At 48.1% G+C, this 18,123-nt stretch overlaps 2 protein-coding genes across 3 annotated transcripts; one reads left to right on the forward strand and one right to left on the reverse strand.

Moving 5' to 3' along the window:
• Nucleotides 1-216: 216 nt before the first annotated feature.
• IMMT (inner membrane mitochondrial protein) lies at nucleotides 217-13,173 on the reverse strand. 2 transcript variants are annotated; one of them, XM_042871342.1, is made up of 15 exons: nucleotides 13,072-13,173; nucleotides 11,000-11,076; nucleotides 10,615-10,804; nucleotides 9,496-9,616; nucleotides 8,838-8,918; nucleotides 8,227-8,328; nucleotides 7,927-8,063; nucleotides 7,137-7,240; nucleotides 6,045-6,180; nucleotides 4,909-5,038; nucleotides 3,642-3,656; nucleotides 2,480-2,703; nucleotides 2,062-2,193; nucleotides 1,531-1,660; nucleotides 217-1,187 (listed from the first exon to the last, which is right to left on the reverse strand). In XM_042871342.1, the coding sequence occupies exons 1-15, from the start codon at nucleotides 13,114-13,116 to the stop codon at nucleotides 580-582; spliced, it is 2,232 nt and encodes a 743-aa protein (XP_042727276.1). In that variant the 5' UTR covers nucleotides 13,117-13,173; the 3' UTR covers nucleotides 217-579. The 2 variants fall into 2 exon arrangements, with proteins under 2 accessions (XP_042727276.1, XP_042727277.1); XM_042871343.1 differs by lacking the exon at nucleotides 3,642-3,656.
• A 210-nt stretch (nucleotides 13,174-13,383) lies between these two features.
• MRPL35 (mitochondrial ribosomal protein L35) lies at nucleotides 13,384-14,962 on the forward strand. The gene is made up of 4 exons (XM_042871574.1): nucleotides 13,384-13,484; nucleotides 13,611-13,764; nucleotides 14,161-14,305; nucleotides 14,691-14,962. The coding sequence occupies exons 1-4, from the start codon at nucleotides 13,451-13,453 to the stop codon at nucleotides 14,877-14,879; spliced, it is 522 nt and encodes a 173-aa protein (XP_042727508.1). The 5' UTR covers nucleotides 13,384-13,450; the 3' UTR covers nucleotides 14,880-14,962.
• Nucleotides 14,963-18,123: the final 3,161 nt, after the last annotated feature.

Below are 18,123 nucleotides of genomic sequence, written 5' to 3' on the forward strand. Positions count from 1 at the left end.
GAAACTACATAACAGGTCTAATAAAAACCACACAGGGTAGGTGTCCACCATAATGCCTGCTCTACATACATTTGTCAAAGTTGTACTCCCAAAGCAGTGAATTCTGAGAACAGGATTAGTACAGAGATGTAACCTTGTCTTCCTCAGCTCACTGAGAAAAGCAGTTCCTGCATGGCAGCTGTCTTTGCTATGAAGGAGGAAACTGAAAAGCAGGGAGAGTGGTTGAAGCCTTGTTTTATTCAGCTGACAACGTGGCAAATCAATAATGATAGGTTACAAACATTTTGGTTGGATCACAAGCCTGCTTGATAAGATGGAGAAACAAAATAGTTTCACAAATTGTGAAGAAGCTTCCTGAAGTCGGTGGTCATGATAACGCAAAACCAGTACAAATACAACAGGTGGTAAATTAAATACAGTGCAAGGAAACAGGACGGGACCCACACTTTGATTTAACGCTTCCAGCCCGCCCCCACCAGCTGGTTGGTTTGCAACCCTTAGGAGCTCACCCTTGGAGGTCATTGGGTTTCTCTGCAGCGTGAGCAACTGCTGAACTGCCTCTGAACCAACAGTCCGAGCTCACTGCACTTGAGTTGTTCCCAGCCCCACAGCACTGGCGTATGCTGTCAGGATATCCACTATCTGTTTGGTTTCGAGGGTCATTCGAGCTTCAGTCAGCCAGTCGTGTGCAACTCTCCTGGACTCTCCTCTTAACTGGTTGACAAATTTAGCTGCCAGCTCCAGATCTCCATGTTCAATGCAGTAGGAAGCGTAAGACAGTAATTTAAAGGTATCGAGGTCATCGGGGCTGAGCTCGGTTGGCGGCTTCAGCTGTTGAGGATGGAACACAAGAAGGGACTGCAGGTACGAGAGGAAGTACTGATACAAGCTGTTTCTTGTTTCGTCAATCATAGCCACTCTTTTTGCCAGTTTTTGGACTGTGTAGAAACGTGCTCTGAGGGCCTCTTCGCTGTACACCCCTCGTGTCAGAGACTCCTGGGGGAGGGCTGCTGTTAAGGCTTCTGTAAAGGTGTTGTCAGAGCAGCTGGCCTTGATGGCCTTCACTGCGCTCTCCAGTGGCTCTGTGGGGCTGTCACCAGAGGCTGTCTTCATGCAGTATTTGAGTGCCTCCACAGAAAGCCACAGCTGATGGGCCTTTCTGGCCTCCTCTTCTGCTACTGCATGACCTGCAAAGTAAGTCAAAGGGGCTCTCAGCTGGGGCACACAGACAGAAAAAACATGGAATACGAAAGCTTTCAAGCAGCTAAAGCCATCCCTCTGAACGCTTCCTAAAGCAGCCACCCCCTTGCCACCTGCTCACAGCAAGTCTGTTCCACACCTCAGGGTCAGAGTCCCTGCCAACAGAGCAAAGCTGTGGCTTTGGCAGAACCAGCTTTGGACTCTGCAGCTGGGATTTATTGAGTACTCTGCCAAGGGCAAACCATCAGCCACATGGCTGATCCAGTGTTCAGGCACCGGATTTGGATAAGAACCGTGACTGCTCCTTAAAGAGATGAGATCTGTGCTCACTCTCAACTGCTTGCTCAATTCCTTTCAGCCTGGCGTAGGCAGTGTTTATATCCAGCGTGAAGTTGTCAAGCTGCTCCTGAGTAAGGCGTCGGAATTGCATTTCTTGCTCGCTGAGTTTCTCCGACAAGTTCTGAAATAGATATGTAATCATCAGGCCAGAAAGAGCTCTTTCTTTAACTAACTGTATTCAACCTCTTTGTAAGATATGTTTCTGTATGCTTTTGTTCTTGCTACAGACAACACACATAGTAAATATACCAGTAATAAGTCTTTTTAAGGTGGTGAAATTAACAGTTAATGAATTTCTAATTACCAAATTTTCACATATAGCTGAGGAGCTTAAGACAACTCAGCATAAAACCTACATGCTGAAGGACTTCTTCATCTCCTGCAGATGAGGGGATTCCCTCCCCAGCTCCTACTGAGTGTTCCAGAAGATGGTTCACATCTCCAGCAAAATGTTGCAAGGCTTCCCCACCAGCATTTTAGCCAAATTCCCACTCAGCCCCTGGGGGAACTCCTCTGCCTCACCTGCTCAAATTCCACCTTCAGCTCCTGTTCCTGGATCTTAAGAACATCCCGCAGGTGATCGGTGTGGGCAGCTGCCTGCCGCCGGAGCTGCGTCCTCATTTCACTCTCCATCACCTCTCGGACCTCTTCAACCTGCACACAATTAAACAGCTGCTATTGCACTGCGCTTGTTACCCATCAGGGTACATTTCCATAGAAGTGTTACAGATTTAAGCTCACATTTCATCTTACAGAGCTGTCAAGGGCCACTCTTACAGCTAAGCCTTTTCCTAAAGATGGCAAAGAGCAGCTGTTCTACATCTGAAGGAGCTTCCCCACTCAAAAGCTCCCTTCCACGCTTAGCAAGGCAGGGGGGCCTCAACCCGAAGCCCCCTGCTGCTCCCTGTGCCCCTCTTCAAGGTGAGTTCCACCACTTTACCTTCTTCTCCTGTTCTATTTCAATCTCGCTTTTGTGATGCTCCAGTGCTTTCGCCACAGCTGCCTCAAGTGCCTTTTTGTCTTCAAGTTTTTGCTTCTCCAGGGCCAACTCGATGTGCTGCTGCTCCCTGACACGCTGCTCAGCCAGCTCCTTGTTCAGCTGGTCGATGCGACGATGCGCGTGTGCAATCAGAGAATTCAAGTCGTCTGTTGACAGCTGCCCAGCTGAAAAACAACTGGGCGTTAGAAAGGGCTGCAGAGAAGCTGCCCCACCTCCCCCTGGAGAGCTCCAAGGGTCACACGGTTGACCTGTGAGCCCCTTTTAGGAGACGCTGACTGGTGGTAATGCCCACCCGATGCTCCTTTCTGAACCAAATCTGCAAGTACTTCCTATCACTTGGAGAAAAATTACCATAGTTCAGTCGAATCATTCACATCTGTGATTTATGCTCTTCAGCAGTTCTCCAGGCCAACTGTTCACAGCCAGATTTGCTATTTGTTATCTGGTGCAGCAGTGCTTGTGTCTGACCCGGAAGCTGAGCAGCACCACTAGGGAGCTCAGCAGTTGAAATTACTGCTATTATAAAATAAAGCTGGGGTTTATTCCAGTTCTAAAATTTAGTTTTCTTTGATCAAAAAGAGAAAAAAAGAAAAAAAAAGAAAATCAACCTCAGAATCGAGAGTAAATCAATCATGAAGATGAAATTCAAATTCAGTTGATTGATTTGGTGACCTAGCTCAGAGCACCCAGGCATGCTGGCAGTATCGCAGGAGCTGGCTTCAATCAGGCCAGAAGTTAGGCCTTCCAATTAGAATTAACCACTGTTAATTAGAATTGATTAGTTTCTGTTTCTTATTGGAATCTCAGGAGCTCAACTGGTGACTGGCTGAAATTAACAAAGCAAGTGGAAGAGTGGCTTTCAGATGCAAACCACACTCACCTGGCAAGTGAGAGCTGCTAGGCAAAGTCTGGTTTAAGCTGCACATGCAGAACTAGTGGGAAGGATCCCAAAGCACAGCCCAGTCTGAAATGTTTCAGGGATACTTTTCACCACTTTGTTGACACTGTGTATAATTTAAAGTGGTGCACCACACAAACATAGAAAAGGACAAAGAGGAAAGAAAGAACATTCACAAGACCAGGAAAAGTTGCAGGAACTCACCTAGATCACTTATGTCTGCAACAGAAAGAGGAGAGGATGGAAAAGTTAATGCACATTCACTATAGCAGTCAGTCATGCTAAAGTAAATAGACAACTAACAGCTTCTGCTCTAGAATGATCCAAGGCTTCAGGAGTTTAAGAACAGTGTGTTAACTCCAGAGATCTCTCTACGTTACAAGCAAGATGTAACCTGAAACATCCTCACCACAGCTGCCTTTGGAAACCCACAGATGAACCTTCAGGTTCAGCCAAAGCAAGGAATACAGGTTTGGAGTAAAGAAGTGCAACAGGACACTGAGAATTTCCAGGTTCTTAGCAATGAGGAGCAGTTGGTTAAGAGACAAATTTCCAAGCAGCAGTGAGAGCCACTATCAGGTCAGTCCTGTACACTTTGTAGGGTCACACTGGCATGAAACTGAACGCCTGGAAGCTGCCAGGAGGTTCCCCTCTCAGAAAAGCAGTGCTCACAACACTCAGGACATCCTTCCCTTATCCTGCATTAGGAATGGCAGCTCCATCTCCAGATCCCAAAATCCTGTTTTCTTCAGAATTAATACCCCAGAAGATTGTACATAAGAGACAGCACAGCAAATTGCAAAGTTTGTTAACCTAGCAAGTTTTTCTAACTTCTTAAAAGTAAAGACCCTGAGCATTCCAGAGACCTAGTGTTTTCATTTAGCTTTGAAGGCTCGTTTGTGGACTAACCTTCATGTTTCTAGAGCATTAAGTACTATTAAGAAAGAGGATCACAGATGATGAGCTGACTTACTTAAGCCACAAGTACTTAATTGTGAACCTGACTTCTTCCCTGCTTGCCTGATGTGGTATCTGAACCTTCCAGCAACTCCAAGTGATACATTTATCCCTCTAGTGAGGCAGAAAGATTCTAACTGTACTTCTGGATCACATTTCTTGCTTCGCTTTTTTCTTTTATAAGGAAAGAAGGAAAGAATTCCAGCTGAAAAACCCAAGCACCTCAAAAACATGGGTGTACCAGATGTCAGACATCAGACAAAGAACTGTAGCAGCTGGAAAACACCATGCAGCCATTCACTGCTTCTGTTACTCCAGATCAGCTCTTGTGTCACTCTCATTTAGAATTAACACAGCAGGATGAGTAAAGTATGTAAAGAGCAGTGAATTCGCTCTTTCAGTCATTCAAAAAGAATCAGGAAGCTCAGAATCAGGGAATCCTGAAAGCAGACACTGTTACAGCTGCTCTATGACCTGCTCTATGGTTACTTCACTGCCATCACCCCAGACTTACTGAGCCCCTTCCAGCCCGGCTGCACATCGGGGGTGATGCTGTCGAGCTCTCTCTGAAACTCCTCTCTTGCTGTAGCCACAAGTTCGTGATACTGAGCCACAATCTTGGCCTCAGACTGCGCTGCCTGAACCTGTAACAAACAAAAGGACACTGGCTTATCTTTCAAGGCATGGAGACTTCATCTAAGAGCAAACCTGAGTTAGTGGCAGAGATCTTTATCCTCACTTGGGGAAAAGCTGGCCTGTGATATCAAGCCTCTTACGTAAAGTAATTCTTCACACCAACTGCACAGATCTACTTCTCCACATGCACAGTCTAACTTTGTAGTCAATCTGTAGCCCAGAAAAAAAACAAGATAGTATCTTAAACTCAGTCGCTGCCTTTAAAGATATCCAGCTCTACTCCTTCATTACAGAATGTTTTCTGCCATCAGAGCAGTGCTGCTATCACACAGCCCCAGCAGGGAGCTGCCCAACCCTCATTAAGTTCCCTACTCCCACTCTTAAGAGAAATTCTCCACTGAAAATGCATCAGAGGAATCAATTATCCTGCAAAGGGACATGGTTTCAACTTTGCTTTTCATTCTCTATTTCCTGAGCTGTAAAGTGATCTACCCACAAAGTCATCAGCAGACTCCTCCCCAACCTGATCATTATATAGGTGTGCCCCAGATCCAAAGAAACAAGTTCCTTCTCAAGGTTAAAAAGTAACCTTCTCAGCAGTGAGCCCTAAGTCTCCCATGCCCTGCCGAAGAGCCACCACCAGAACAACTGAATACACTTTGTGAGAGGACCCCAACCAATCTGCACACTGAATGCTTTGTCTCATCTTCCAAATTCCAGTCCAGCATCAGACAGAAGGAACTGCAAGCTGCCCAAGGAAAGAGGGGACACCGAACAAGCTGGCTGCACAATCTTCTAGGAGAGAGTTCAGGTTTTTCTTGCAAAGTCCTTGTCAAGTCTACCCACTGGTACCATAATCAGCTCAAAGAATGACTACAGCTAAAGATAATATTTAGAAAAAGGATTTAAACTAGAAAATATTTGATCCACTAGAGAGGACTTGGAAAAAGGGGGACTCACAAGCTGCCACATAGTCCTCGTTCTAATGCTGATGAAGAACAGCTGAAGCATTACCTTTTTCACTACGTTGTCCAAGTCAACTATCATATGATGAAGATTTTCCTCTGCAGCAATAATGTGAGCTTTGGCTCCTGGGATCTGAGACTTCTTGGCATTCTCAATTACTCCTTTTGTTTTCTCTAACTCCTCTCTGAAAAGAAAAGAAGCTGCTGATTATAACGCATAATGGTCTTACTGCATAACCCCAGAGTAAAGATCACTTTATGCTGTCTATTTCTACAGGAAGAACTCCTTGATAACCAGTGGGTGCACTGGTGATGCTTTAAAAGTTGGACTTGGTGATCTGAGATGTTTCTTCCTAAAGATTCTACCAGCCTGTACACAGCCTACAACTGTGCTGCTTCAAAGATGTTCCCCTCTATTTCCTATTGCCCCCTCAGCCTCAGAAGCATTCAGGAGTTCCCAAATTTATTTCTATCCTCACTACAAGAACAGCTTTTGTCCATCAACTTACTTGTGCTGCTACAATCACTGCATAATGACCTGATGTACATCAGTGTAATTTATAGAGAACCTGAGGTTGCGAGCAGTGCCTCGCTTCAGAATTCAGGTTTTCACTAAGCACACATCTCAGAAATATCCAGCCTTATGGGCAGCTCTGCTGAAGGATGGAACCAACAAACAGCGCTGTAAGAATTCTACATCACAGCTAGGAGAAGCTAATGATTTAATTTTACACTGCAGCTACGAGAAGCTAATGATGTTACTGACTCAACAGACACAGAGTGCAGCAATGGAATTCTTACAGTAGGCATAATAATGATTAAATTATCCAAAATGATATTAAAAGGATTACGGCTGATTGTCTTATTTAATCTTAATTGAACTAACCAACACTGTATGTAAGTACAGACAGCAGATAAGTTCTTACAGAGAAATGAGAGTGTTGTACCACGTGGTAGGCACCTAAGATGTGCAGGCAGCAGACCTGCAGATATTCATCAATAGATATTCACCCTATTTTAATGATGTGAACAAACACATCAACTCATCGCACACAAGTGATGCTACTTTCTGTCTAGAAACTCATCTACTGGCTGCCAGCCCACGCGCGCTGTGTTTTACATCCTAAAGCCAGGGACTCACTTGGCTTTCAGAAGGACATCAGCAGCTTCATCCACTGCCCTCCTTCGATCTTTCAGAGCCTCCTCCAGAGTGCGCCACTGAGCTGATTTCTTCTCCCCAGCGGTCTGAGAAGCAACACGTTTTTCATCAGTGTTATGACAATCCCCACATTACAAAATCACCCCACAGATAACATCCAAGATTCAGAATCTGCTACGCTCACTTCACTCAGCCTGAGCAAATGCTTTTGTTTCACCAACAACACAGCTTGAAGCTCTAAGAATTTCTTCCTTCCAACGTTTTGTTTTGGCTTTGATCCTTGACGTTGTGATTAAACACCCCATTACGCCCTCTGCAACAGAACTTATCAGGAAGCAGCAGTCCTACACAAAGTGGGACATCAGCACACCGGAACCACAAGCTGCTATTGCTCACAACCCCTACCCATCTCTAGACAATGCAAAGCCATTCCAGACCAGGAATAGAACAATATTCTAGGAAGACTTAGGCAAAAGGAATGCTTTGACAGAATTATCTTGGGGTGTCACACTGTTCAGCCTGACAACAAGGAGCTTGGGAATCAAAATACCACAACACATTGAAGATTATCAGCATGTTGACTTAACTTTTCTACTCACAGAAACGGAATGAGTTGGAGGGAAAAAACATGTCAAAAGCAGAAGCACTTTACTATTAAATCATACATTTTGCAAGTGGGAAGATCAGGTAAAACTGTGACAAAGATGAAACCTCAGATTTTAACTACGAGATGAATTGCTGCTGAGCACAAGTCCCCAGCTGCCCAATTTACCTCTGAGTCATCCATTGCCTCCTTCAGTATCTGCAAGTGAGCATTCACTGCTTGCACAGCAGATTCCTGTGCAGTGATTGCCTGAAGTGTTATACGAGCCGTAGAGCTCAGGGCTCCTTCCAACGTTGCTGCAAGGGCTGGAAAAAATACTGGAATTAACTGAAGACTCATCACTGCAGTGCCACATTACATCTCAAATGTAGCCTTACAATTTTCTGTGGCTCACAAGAGTTGGTCAGTTGGGAAACAATTCCTTAGTCCCTTACAGTGTGTGTGGGAAAACTCCAGGTATGGATTTACCTGAGACCTTCTCTTGCTCCTCTTTGTCTTGCTGGGCAAGACGAGCTGCAACTTCGTCTGGTGATCGTTCTTTTATAGCATGGGAGCCCTCGTGTTCTTTATCTATAAAAGCAGAGAAGTTGTTTAAGCATCAGATTCAACTGTTCCATCCCAACTGCTGTACAGACCACTTGTAGGAAGTAACTTTCTTTTTAAAATTGACTTTGGTAGTTAGCATCATTTTATACATCTGACTTCCGAACAAAGCCGTACCAAATCTACCTCAAGCATTTTTGTATCCATAACTGTAAAGTGAAGGTGCTTCACTTGGCCCTGCAGAGCTCTTCTAAAGCACGGTCAGAAAGCCACCAACAGCAGAGACAAACCGGGCCGTGCAGCTTCCATTCAGCAGACAGGCAGACTCTCCCCTCACATCCATCCCTGTAACTCTCCCCACCATCAATCTCACTTGCTCAGCATGCTGAAAATCTATTAACAAATGATGGAAGATCTACAAAAGGCACAAAGAGTGCTTCTCAAAAATGACAAATATCGACCCAGAACCAAGAATCTGTGCGTTTGAAGCGACAAGACTTTGATTTTCTGTGTGGTATTCATGCAGTCTTTTTCACCTTCTTCAGTCTGTATCCCCAGAGCTGGCACCGACACGGCTACCCCTGTTGCAGAGATGATCTGTGCTGCAGCTGTGCCTGCTGTTAAGGACAGTTACAGAACTGAAACAGTTAGTATGCACTAAAGTGAGAGCAGGGAAATAATAAACACTGGGTTTTTCCTCTGGAGGAACATTATTTGGGCTTTCATGTTATTATTTACAGAAAAGGAGACAGCATTAATTACACACACACAAATCTTCACCTGACATGACAGATAAAGGAACAAAGATGACAACTGTGACTCTATGTTCCTTTTAATCTGGCTTTACAAGCAGCTCAAGAATTATCTCAATTAAGCCATACTACAGTTGCTTAAGAAAAAGAGAAAACATCTCAAGAGTCCAGCACCCAAAGTGAGCCTTGTATGTAGAACTATGGAGCACAGTCATTTATATTAGATTCCAAATATTCTAAGGTACATAAACTTAACTAAGCAAAAACAGCTCAAGCCTTTCTGGGCAAATTTCCCTATGATTAAAAAGAATATTAATTCTAAAAACCTACAGCATACACATCTGCAACCATTCCCAAAGCCTATCTTCACCTGCTGTGGGATGCATGGTACAAGAGAACATCTGCACTTCTGCTTCTCTCTGTGTAACATTCTGTAAGTTACCTTCTTTTTCCTCTGAAGGAGCAACAGCTTCTGTTTTGCTGGTCTGGGATTTGGGAGCAGGCTGTTTGGATTCTTTCATTACTTCTGCTACAGATGAGATCTTCAGTGGACCTTGTTGTACCTTGAGAACCAAGAGTAAGAAATACTGTCAGTTTTCCAAACAGTTTTTGTGTGTCACCAACTCCACTGAATGGCAAAGAATACTTCCACATCCAGACAGCTGTATCGTAAATCCAGCCTTCAAAGTACAAATGAGAATGACAGCAAGGCCATCTAATTTTTCACCTTGATTTTTAATTTAGAGAGAATACTTATAATTTTCATTCCTGCAAGCTGAACATTCAGTAGTGGCAGTTTGTCCTACAAATAAAAATGAGTTAAGGTATGTATACAAAGCTACACTGTCATATTCAAAATGTGCCAAACATTTCTCCTATAAAGAAAGGTTGAGGGAACTGGGCTTGTTTAGCTTAGAGAAGAAAAGGCTCCAGGAAGACCTCACTGTGTCCTTCCAGTACTTGAAGGGAGCATATAAACAGGAAGGGGAAACGGCTATTTATGAGGGTGGATAGTGATAGGACAAGGGGGAATGGTTTTAAACTGAGACAGGGGAGGTTTAGGTCAGATATTATGAGGAAGTTTTTCACACACAGGGTGGTGATGCACTGGAACAGGTTGCCCAAGGAGGCTGTGGATGCCCCATCCCTGCAGGCATTCAAGGCCAGGCTGGATGTGGCTCTGGGCAGCCTGGTCTGCTGGTTGGTGACCCTGCACACAGCAGGGGGTTGGAACTGGATGAGCATTGTGGTCCTTTTCAACCCAGGCCGTTCTACGATCATTCCATTATAAAGGGAAACGTACAAGCAGCACTGTTACACAGTAGTCAGCAGTGGTTCTATTGAATCAGTAATTCATGAGATGAGTTTGAAACAGGAAGGGACCCACAGTGTGGTTCGGTATCATCTCAAAGAGTAACAATCTAAACCAAAAGTGCTCAGTTCATAATTCTTAAACCTAGTGCATAACAAAACTGATTAGAATTTGAAAACTAAGAGCAGATCTCTCTCTGAACAAGGAAAAGTGAAGTGTGCAGGAGGGCGGTGAATGGGAGCCGCTTACCGGTTTCTTTGGCATGGGCACACTGTAAGGCGCAGGACCGAGCGCCATCTCAAACAGTTTGTCAGAGTAGGGAATGGCTTTCTCTACATTCTCCCGGAAACGCGGGTCGTAGCTGGCGTACAGGACGGTTCCCCCTACTCCTCCACCCACAAACAAGATGCTGGCACCAATGATTTTGCCTACAGAACCGCTGGAGAGAAAGGGAGAAAGAGCAAAAATGACGTAAATCCCACTGTACGACGAGAAAGCCTCCAACAGATTTTAAAACTTCAGCCTACGCCTGGGAACACCCACTGTGATCCAGAAGGTGGCCACCAACCCAAGGGTGTGGGACAGACCAAGGGATGGAAGCATCACCTCCACCCCTCCAAACCCTCCGACGCACCCGGACTCCCCCGACGTGGTCGCATATCCGCAGCTCAGTCGTGGCGGACGGAGCGCTGCCCTCCTGCACCGGCAGTTCTGTGAGGGGTGGAGGAGAGCAAAGTCAGGCAGTGAGCACATCTCAGCCTCTCCTCATCCCAACGCACAGCAGCTCAGCTCGGTCTGAGAGCTACGGCTGCTTGTACGCTTGCAGCTCCTTCATGAGACACAAACACGTTTCAAACACGCAGCCACTTTCAAGACAGAGATCTGATTATATTATAAATGAAATTACCATGTGAGGAGTGATATTTTACCATATTCTACTTAGCAGAGATAACATTACCTAAGATTTTTATCTCCTATTTTACCTCAAAATGAAGATTTACCAGAAAGACCGGTTAAGCAGTGGGTTGACATAAATCTGACCTAAGAAGCCAGGCAGACAGCACAGACCCCTGCACAGGGCACTGGGAACAGCTGCTGCCATTTCTTCCTCCTACTCAGCACTCCTGTGCTATTTAATTTACCTAACTCTTGGAAAGCTCCTTGTTTTACATTAATTACCTGCTATTGCATTGCTACAAAAACCACTCCACAAGGTACATCACACCTTCCCTGCAGCCAACAGCAGAACGGCAGGGACTCCAGAATTTGAGATGATCCACATAATTAACAAGCCCTGCCTCGAACACAAGTGCTTCATGCATAGCCTCAAGCAGCAACACAGAGAGCACAACCTCATTCTCTGCATTCATTCAGTCCAAGCTAAACCTCCCACTCCCCTCTGGCTGCCCCATAACAGCTCAGGCTGCCCAGGGCTCAAACCAACCTGGCCTTAAGCACCTCCAGAGACAGGGCACCCCCAGCATTCTGGGCAATCTGTAAGGTCCTTCCCAACCCAAACCATCCTGTGATTCCATGACTCGTAAAGGTGACACGAGATGCACTGACAGAAGGAGCAGCTGATGTGCTTACAGCTGCAAGTGGATGGATTTCAGTGATGGCTGAGGGAGCGGTCAGGTGAGAAAGGGCTGAACTTCACCAACATTGGAAGGAAACCCGGGGGAAGGCTGAGCCTTGCAAAGTTAACAGTGCCTGGGTGACCCATCAGCAACACACAACGCACACAGAACGCTGCGCTGAGACTGTCAGACCTTAACAGGGCAAAGGCACTGGAACAGGTTGCCCAAGGAGGCTGTGGATGCCCCATCCCTGCAGGCATTCAAGGCCAGGCTGGATGTGGCTCTGGGCAGCCTGGTCTGCTGGTTGGTGACCCTGCACATAGCAGGGGGTTGGAACTGGATGATCACTGTGGGCCTTTTCAACCCAGGCCGTTCTGTGATTCTATAATTCAAAGCACAGCACCTGATTTCCAGCACTGTGCAGCCGTTCTGGACATGCTCTCGCGCATGCACAGAGCTCTATGTGACAAACACCAGCGGAAGTCTGGTTTCCATCTCTCAGCTCAGACTTTCCACAGGCCCTGATCTCAGCGCGCACCGGCTGCCCTTGGCCGGAGCCCCACAGACTCATTCAGTGGCGGTTTCCCTCAGCCAACGGCCGGCCCAGTCCTCGATGCGGGACCGCCGCGAGGCGCCCACCCCCCGCAAGGTCACGTCCTTCCCGCCGCCGGCAGGCCCGCCGTCCCGCCGCCCGGCAGCCGGCCGAGCGCCGCCACCTCCGGGCCCACCCGGCTCCATCCGGGTCACCCAAGCGGACTCCGAGGACCGTCACGCCTCGCGGCCGCCGCTTCCCGCCGCCCTACGCAAATCAGGCCGCGCCGCACGCCGGTACTCGTAGTGCAGCCCAGGAGCGAGCTGACGGCTCCCGCCCGCCGCGGCGTCCCATTGGCTCTCGCGGCCGTCCCTCAGAAACCGAGCGGCCAATCGCGGCGGCCGCGTAGGGAGTCATTCAGAGCAGATGGGGCCGCGGCTGGAGGACGCGCTGCTCCTCAGCGCCTCAACCGCGTGCCCCACAGCGCGCTGCCACCGTCAGCCAGAGGGCAGACGCCACTCATACCGACTGGTGGCGCTTCTCCCAGGAGGCCGCACGTCTTCTCCCTCCCGCTCCGCTCCGTTCAGCCCCGCTCACCTGCGCGGCCACCGCGACCCCCGCTCGCTGACAGGCCCGCAGCATCGCCTCGGAACCGGCGGCGGCCGAGGGCAGGCTGCAGGAAGGCGCCGCGCACGAGAACTCCCAGCGCCTCCCGCCTCCGCCCCTCACCGCGAGCAGGGCACGGTGCGCATGCGCGGACCGCCCCTCCCGTGGGGGGCGTGGCCGCCGCTTCGAGAGAGTGACGGGCGACGCTCCCAATCAGAGAGGAACGAACGGGTCACGTGCTCGGTCCGCCATTTTAGAAAGCGCCCGGAGGGGGCCGCGCTCCTCCCAGCGGGGACGCGGCGCTCTGCAGCCGTGTGTTGGCGCGGCCCGGCCTGATCTCCGCCGGCTGCCGTAGGCTGGGCGCGGGGACATGGCGGCAGCGGTGGTGCGAGGGGCTCTGGCGGGTCTGTGTGTGAGGGACGGGAGGGGAGCGGGAGGGAGGCAGGCGGCCATGTCGGAGGAGGGGGTGCCTGTGAAATGGCGGCGGCCCGGGGCCGCTCGGCGCTGCTGAAGGCCGTCTCTCTCCGCAGGGATGCTGCGGCCGCTCGCGCGCTGGGCTCCCGTCGCTGCGGGACGAACCGCGTCCGTCCACTGCTGCCACAGCCGAGCGCGGGCGGCGGCTCCGCTGGGGAAACCGCTGACCCTCGGCATCGTGCCCGGCGGGGGTTCCGCGCTGCTCAGCAGGTACGGGGCTGGCCGTGCCGCCCATCCGACCCGGCCTTGAGTACCGCAGTGCCAGGGCATCGCCGCCCTCTGGGCAGGGCACGTCCTCCTGGCATCTAACCTAAATCTCCCCTCTGTGAGAGGTTTTATTATTCATCCTTATTTTGTTACTCCCTCCCGAAGCAGAAGTCAGTCCCTCTCCTGAGCTATGTGGAAGTCAGTCCCTCTCCTGCTCGTGAGCTCCCTTCAAGTACTGGGAGGCTGCTGTGAGGTTTCCCAGACCCTTCTTAAAGCTAAACAAATCCAGATATATCCTCCAAATAACTTCTGAATACCAGTACAGCTGAGTGTTTACAGTTTAGCATTTAACCACATTTACATTCCTGTTGTATTACCTCCTCCTTCTGCTGTCTTCAGACTCACACCTCTACTTCCAAACCTACTTCAGCAGCCTGTGAGGCCTCTCACTTACTGTAGTCTACGGAAGGGAAAGAGGAAGTCTGTGAAAGCTGTTGTTAAGAGGTTTCTCCGACTGCACAATGGTCTTTGGGTTAGGAGAAAGGTACAATTTTGTTTTGTTCTGGTATTATAAACCTATTTAAAACAGTGGGCTCATTGAGGGTGGTGACACACTGGAACAGGTTGCCCAAGGAGGCTGTGGATACCCCATCCCTGCAGGCATTCAAGGCCAGGCTGGATGTGGCTCTGGGCAGCCTGGTCTGCTGGTTGGCAACCTGCACATAGCAAGGGATTGGAACTGGATGATCATTGTGGTCCTTTTCAATCCAGGCCATTCTATGATTCATTGCTTTTGTTCTGATGGACAGAGCTGGTATGGAAGTGTGCATCTCCTCCGCTTCCTGAAAGTGGGGGATTTATGCTAGTTTGCTTATGGGTATTGCAATATGTGTGTATTGGCAGCAACTCACTGTGTATTTCCTATGCAGTCTGGTTACAAGAAGAAATTGTGGAAGAAGTCTACTGCCCAGAAGAAGCGCTTGAGAGAGTTTGTGTTGTGCAACAGAACGCAGTGTAAACTCCTGGATAAGATGACCACTTCTTTCTGGAAAAGAAGAAATTGGTATGTTGATGATCCCTACCAGAAGTATCACAACCGCACAAATCTTCCTCTGTAGGAATCTGTAATTATTTTATAAATAAACATATGCATATCATCTGCTCAGAAGTATGGCCCAAAATAAAGGAATAGTAAAGACTACTTTGAGGAGCAACTTGTGTTTTACTTGGCAGTGATGACAGCCAGACTTGTCACCTGCGTGTTCAGATGTCTGGTGGTTTCCTACGATTGTGTTTAACATAATGTTTGTGGATGAATGCAGTCTAAACATTACTAAAAGACAGTGAATAATTAACATATTTAATCTTGAGTTTTGTTAAAAGAAATGCGTTTAACTTAAGGATACTCTTTGTCTCTGCTTCTTGGTAGCTCACTACAAGAAACCTTCCTTAGGCATGGGAAGAAAGGAGAGAGGGATTCCAGAGTTGCTGCCTGTTATTGTGCCATGCAAACTCTTGTCCTGTTTCCATGTTAGCACCCACAGTTACGTGCAGTTTTGCTAACTTACTTAAAGAGGCATTAGCCAAATTTCTTAACAGAACCTTCCTTGTAGGACTCAATTTTGTCTCTTCTGTTGGTTCTTGAGTAGTGGAGTAGATTCGCTGGGTCCTCACACCATCATAGAATCCCAGAATGGCCTGGGTTGAAAAGGACCACAATGATCACCCAGTTCCAACCCCCTGCTGTGTGCAGGGTCACCAACCAGCAGACCAGGCTGCCCAGAGCCACATCCAGCCTGGCCTTGGATGCCTGCAGGGATGGGGCATCCACAGCCTCCTTGGGCAACCTGTCCCAGTGCATCACCACCCTCTGTGTGAAAAACTTCCTCCTAATATCTGACCTAAACCTCCCCTGTCTCAGTTTAAAACCATTCCCCCTTGCCCTATCGCCATCCACCCTCATAAACAGTTGTACCCCTCCTATTTATACTCTTCCCTTCAAATATCGAAAGGCCACAATGCGGTCTCAAGCAGTCAGTTTTAACATTCTCTTGTTCTTTACATGCTGTACATCTCAGTTTGTGTGCACAGGTGAAACAAGGCCAAGGATTTATCATAGGGTCCTTTTGCAGTGTAAACTGCAGTGTAACTGGTCTGCTTTCACTTTCAAAGGGCCAGGGTAGAGGGTTTCTCACAAAATCAGTGGCTTAAGTATGTGAAAAGCAGTTGCTTTCAGCAGCAGTTTGAACACATCCACTAGAAATGAGCCCATTATTAATTAGGCAGTCCCTGTTTATCAGCTCCCGAGCCATCTGCAATAGTAAGAGATGGTTTGCTGCACACGGCTGTCGTGCATCAATGAATTCACTGGTTACTCAGAGTGTTCAGCAGCTGTATTTTTTCCAGTTCATCATACAGAAAAGTTGTGAAGGACATGCAGCACTGAGTACATCTATATACAGTCAGCCAAAAGTGAGAGTAAAAATCATACAGCGGTCAAAGGAATGATTCTGGCCTGCCAGATACATTGAACAGACTGAAGTTGTTTTGATTTTTCTTAAAGAAAAGATTAAGACTTTATTCAAGATACACATCAAGCAGTATAACAAAACCAGCAAAACATCCACCTCTGGAATGCTGTTGTCATTCTAGTGAGACATCACATCTACCGTTTATTTCATCGCGTCTCTTCTGCTGATCACAGGGAAGGAATCACGAGGTGCCCAGTGATGATCCTTACGTGGTCTGTGTAACACAACTCCCAACACGGTGTTCTCTGCTATTTCAAATGCAGCGCGAGGTGCATACAGGTACCCAAAGCGAACCAGAAGGCGGCTGTATTAACGAGCACTGTCACAAGTATGGGGGTTTCGTTGCTACACGAGAGCACTGCAGAGCAGTCAGAGGCAGCAGGTTGTTTACATGAGGCTAGGGGTGGTGGATCTCTCCAAGCAGCTTTCTCCTTCTCATTAAGAGTAAATAGCCTGATTTTCCTTTTCTGTCTGTGCTGGGTTTGCACTTACACAATTTAGATCAGTGTGGGGTTATTGCAATGATTGGTGGTGGTACATGAAGTCCTTCTAGCTGATGTGATCCTGATTCAGCAATCGCTGAGCACTATCTGCACTGACACTGGCCACAACAGCAAGAATGAAGGCACGGGGACTGCACTGAGCTGCTCTGAACTTACTGTGTTCACAACTGAGGTGTGTTTATGGTGCACTTGGTGAACTTACAGACTCATTTACCACAGATCATCTTCAGATGCAGTTTCCTTCCTTTCAGCATCAACTTAAAGTAACGCATGCTCCTTGTGCTGGTTAAAAGCCCTATTTTCTAGGGCTGACCTATTTGAAGCAGGCTCAGCACAAGCCAGCAGTGTGCAGCCAAGAGCTGAATGTATTTTGGGATGCATTAAACAGAACACAGCCAGCAGGTCAAGAGGTGATTCTCCCCTGTATTTAGCTTTGGTGCAGCCTCATCTTGAATATTGCTTGCAGTTCTGGGCTGCACAGCACAGAAAGGATGTTAAGGTTCTTGGAAGCATTCAGACGAGGCACCAAAGCTGGTAGCAGGGCTGGAGGTGCATCCTGTGAGGAGGCTGAGGGCACTGGGGGGTTCCAGCCTGGAGACAAGAGTCTGAGAAGTGACCTCAGTGCTCCCTGCAGCACCCTGGGGAGGGGAAACAGCGAGGTGCTGGGCTCTGCTCCTTCCTGGGAACTGGTGGCAGAAGGGGAATGGCACAGAGCTACGCCAGGGCCGGGCACTGGGAAACATTTCTGTACCATGAGAAGTCAGATAAAGGAACAAGCTTCTTCAAGGGCTGGCTGATACCCCAAGCCTGCCAGCATTCAAGAGCCGTTTGGATGATGCTCTCAATGCCACGCGTTAACTTTTGGTCAGCCCTGCAGAGGTCAGGCAGTTGGACTCGATGGTACCTGTGGGTCCCTTCCAACTGAGCTATTCCATTCTATTCTCTTCAGGGTTACATTCTCCAGCCCATCTCTGCTAAGTCAGGTGTCTGCCAGCCCTGCAGGACTGCTGGTGGAGCCAGCTGCCTGACAGGCCCCTGTATCCATACTTCTCTTAAGCTGGGGAATCCCAGATCTTGAAGCTATTTGAAACCATTGGCTTGCTTTTAGGAGAAGCAATCTGCAAGCTGTTAGCAGGGCTGCAGCCCTGAGCCTGAGCCGGGAGGAAGAGAAGAAGCGCTTCCCACCCCTACGCGCATCAAAGCCGCCATCTGTGAGCCCCGTGCTCACGTTCTGCAAATCCTTTGCCACGAGGGGTCAGCATCAGTGCAGGAAGGCGGCTTGCTGAATCACCTCGTTCCCGTGGCAGAGAAAAACTGCAACAAAAGAC

Source organism: Lagopus leucura, unplaced genomic scaffold (genome assembly GCF_019238085.1).
Source record: "Lagopus leucura isolate 7727_CA_CO unplaced genomic scaffold, USGS_WTPT01 Super-Scaffold_100004, whole genome shotgun sequence".
Taxonomy (NCBI): Eukaryota; Metazoa; Chordata; class Aves; order Galliformes; family Phasianidae; genus Lagopus; species Lagopus leucura.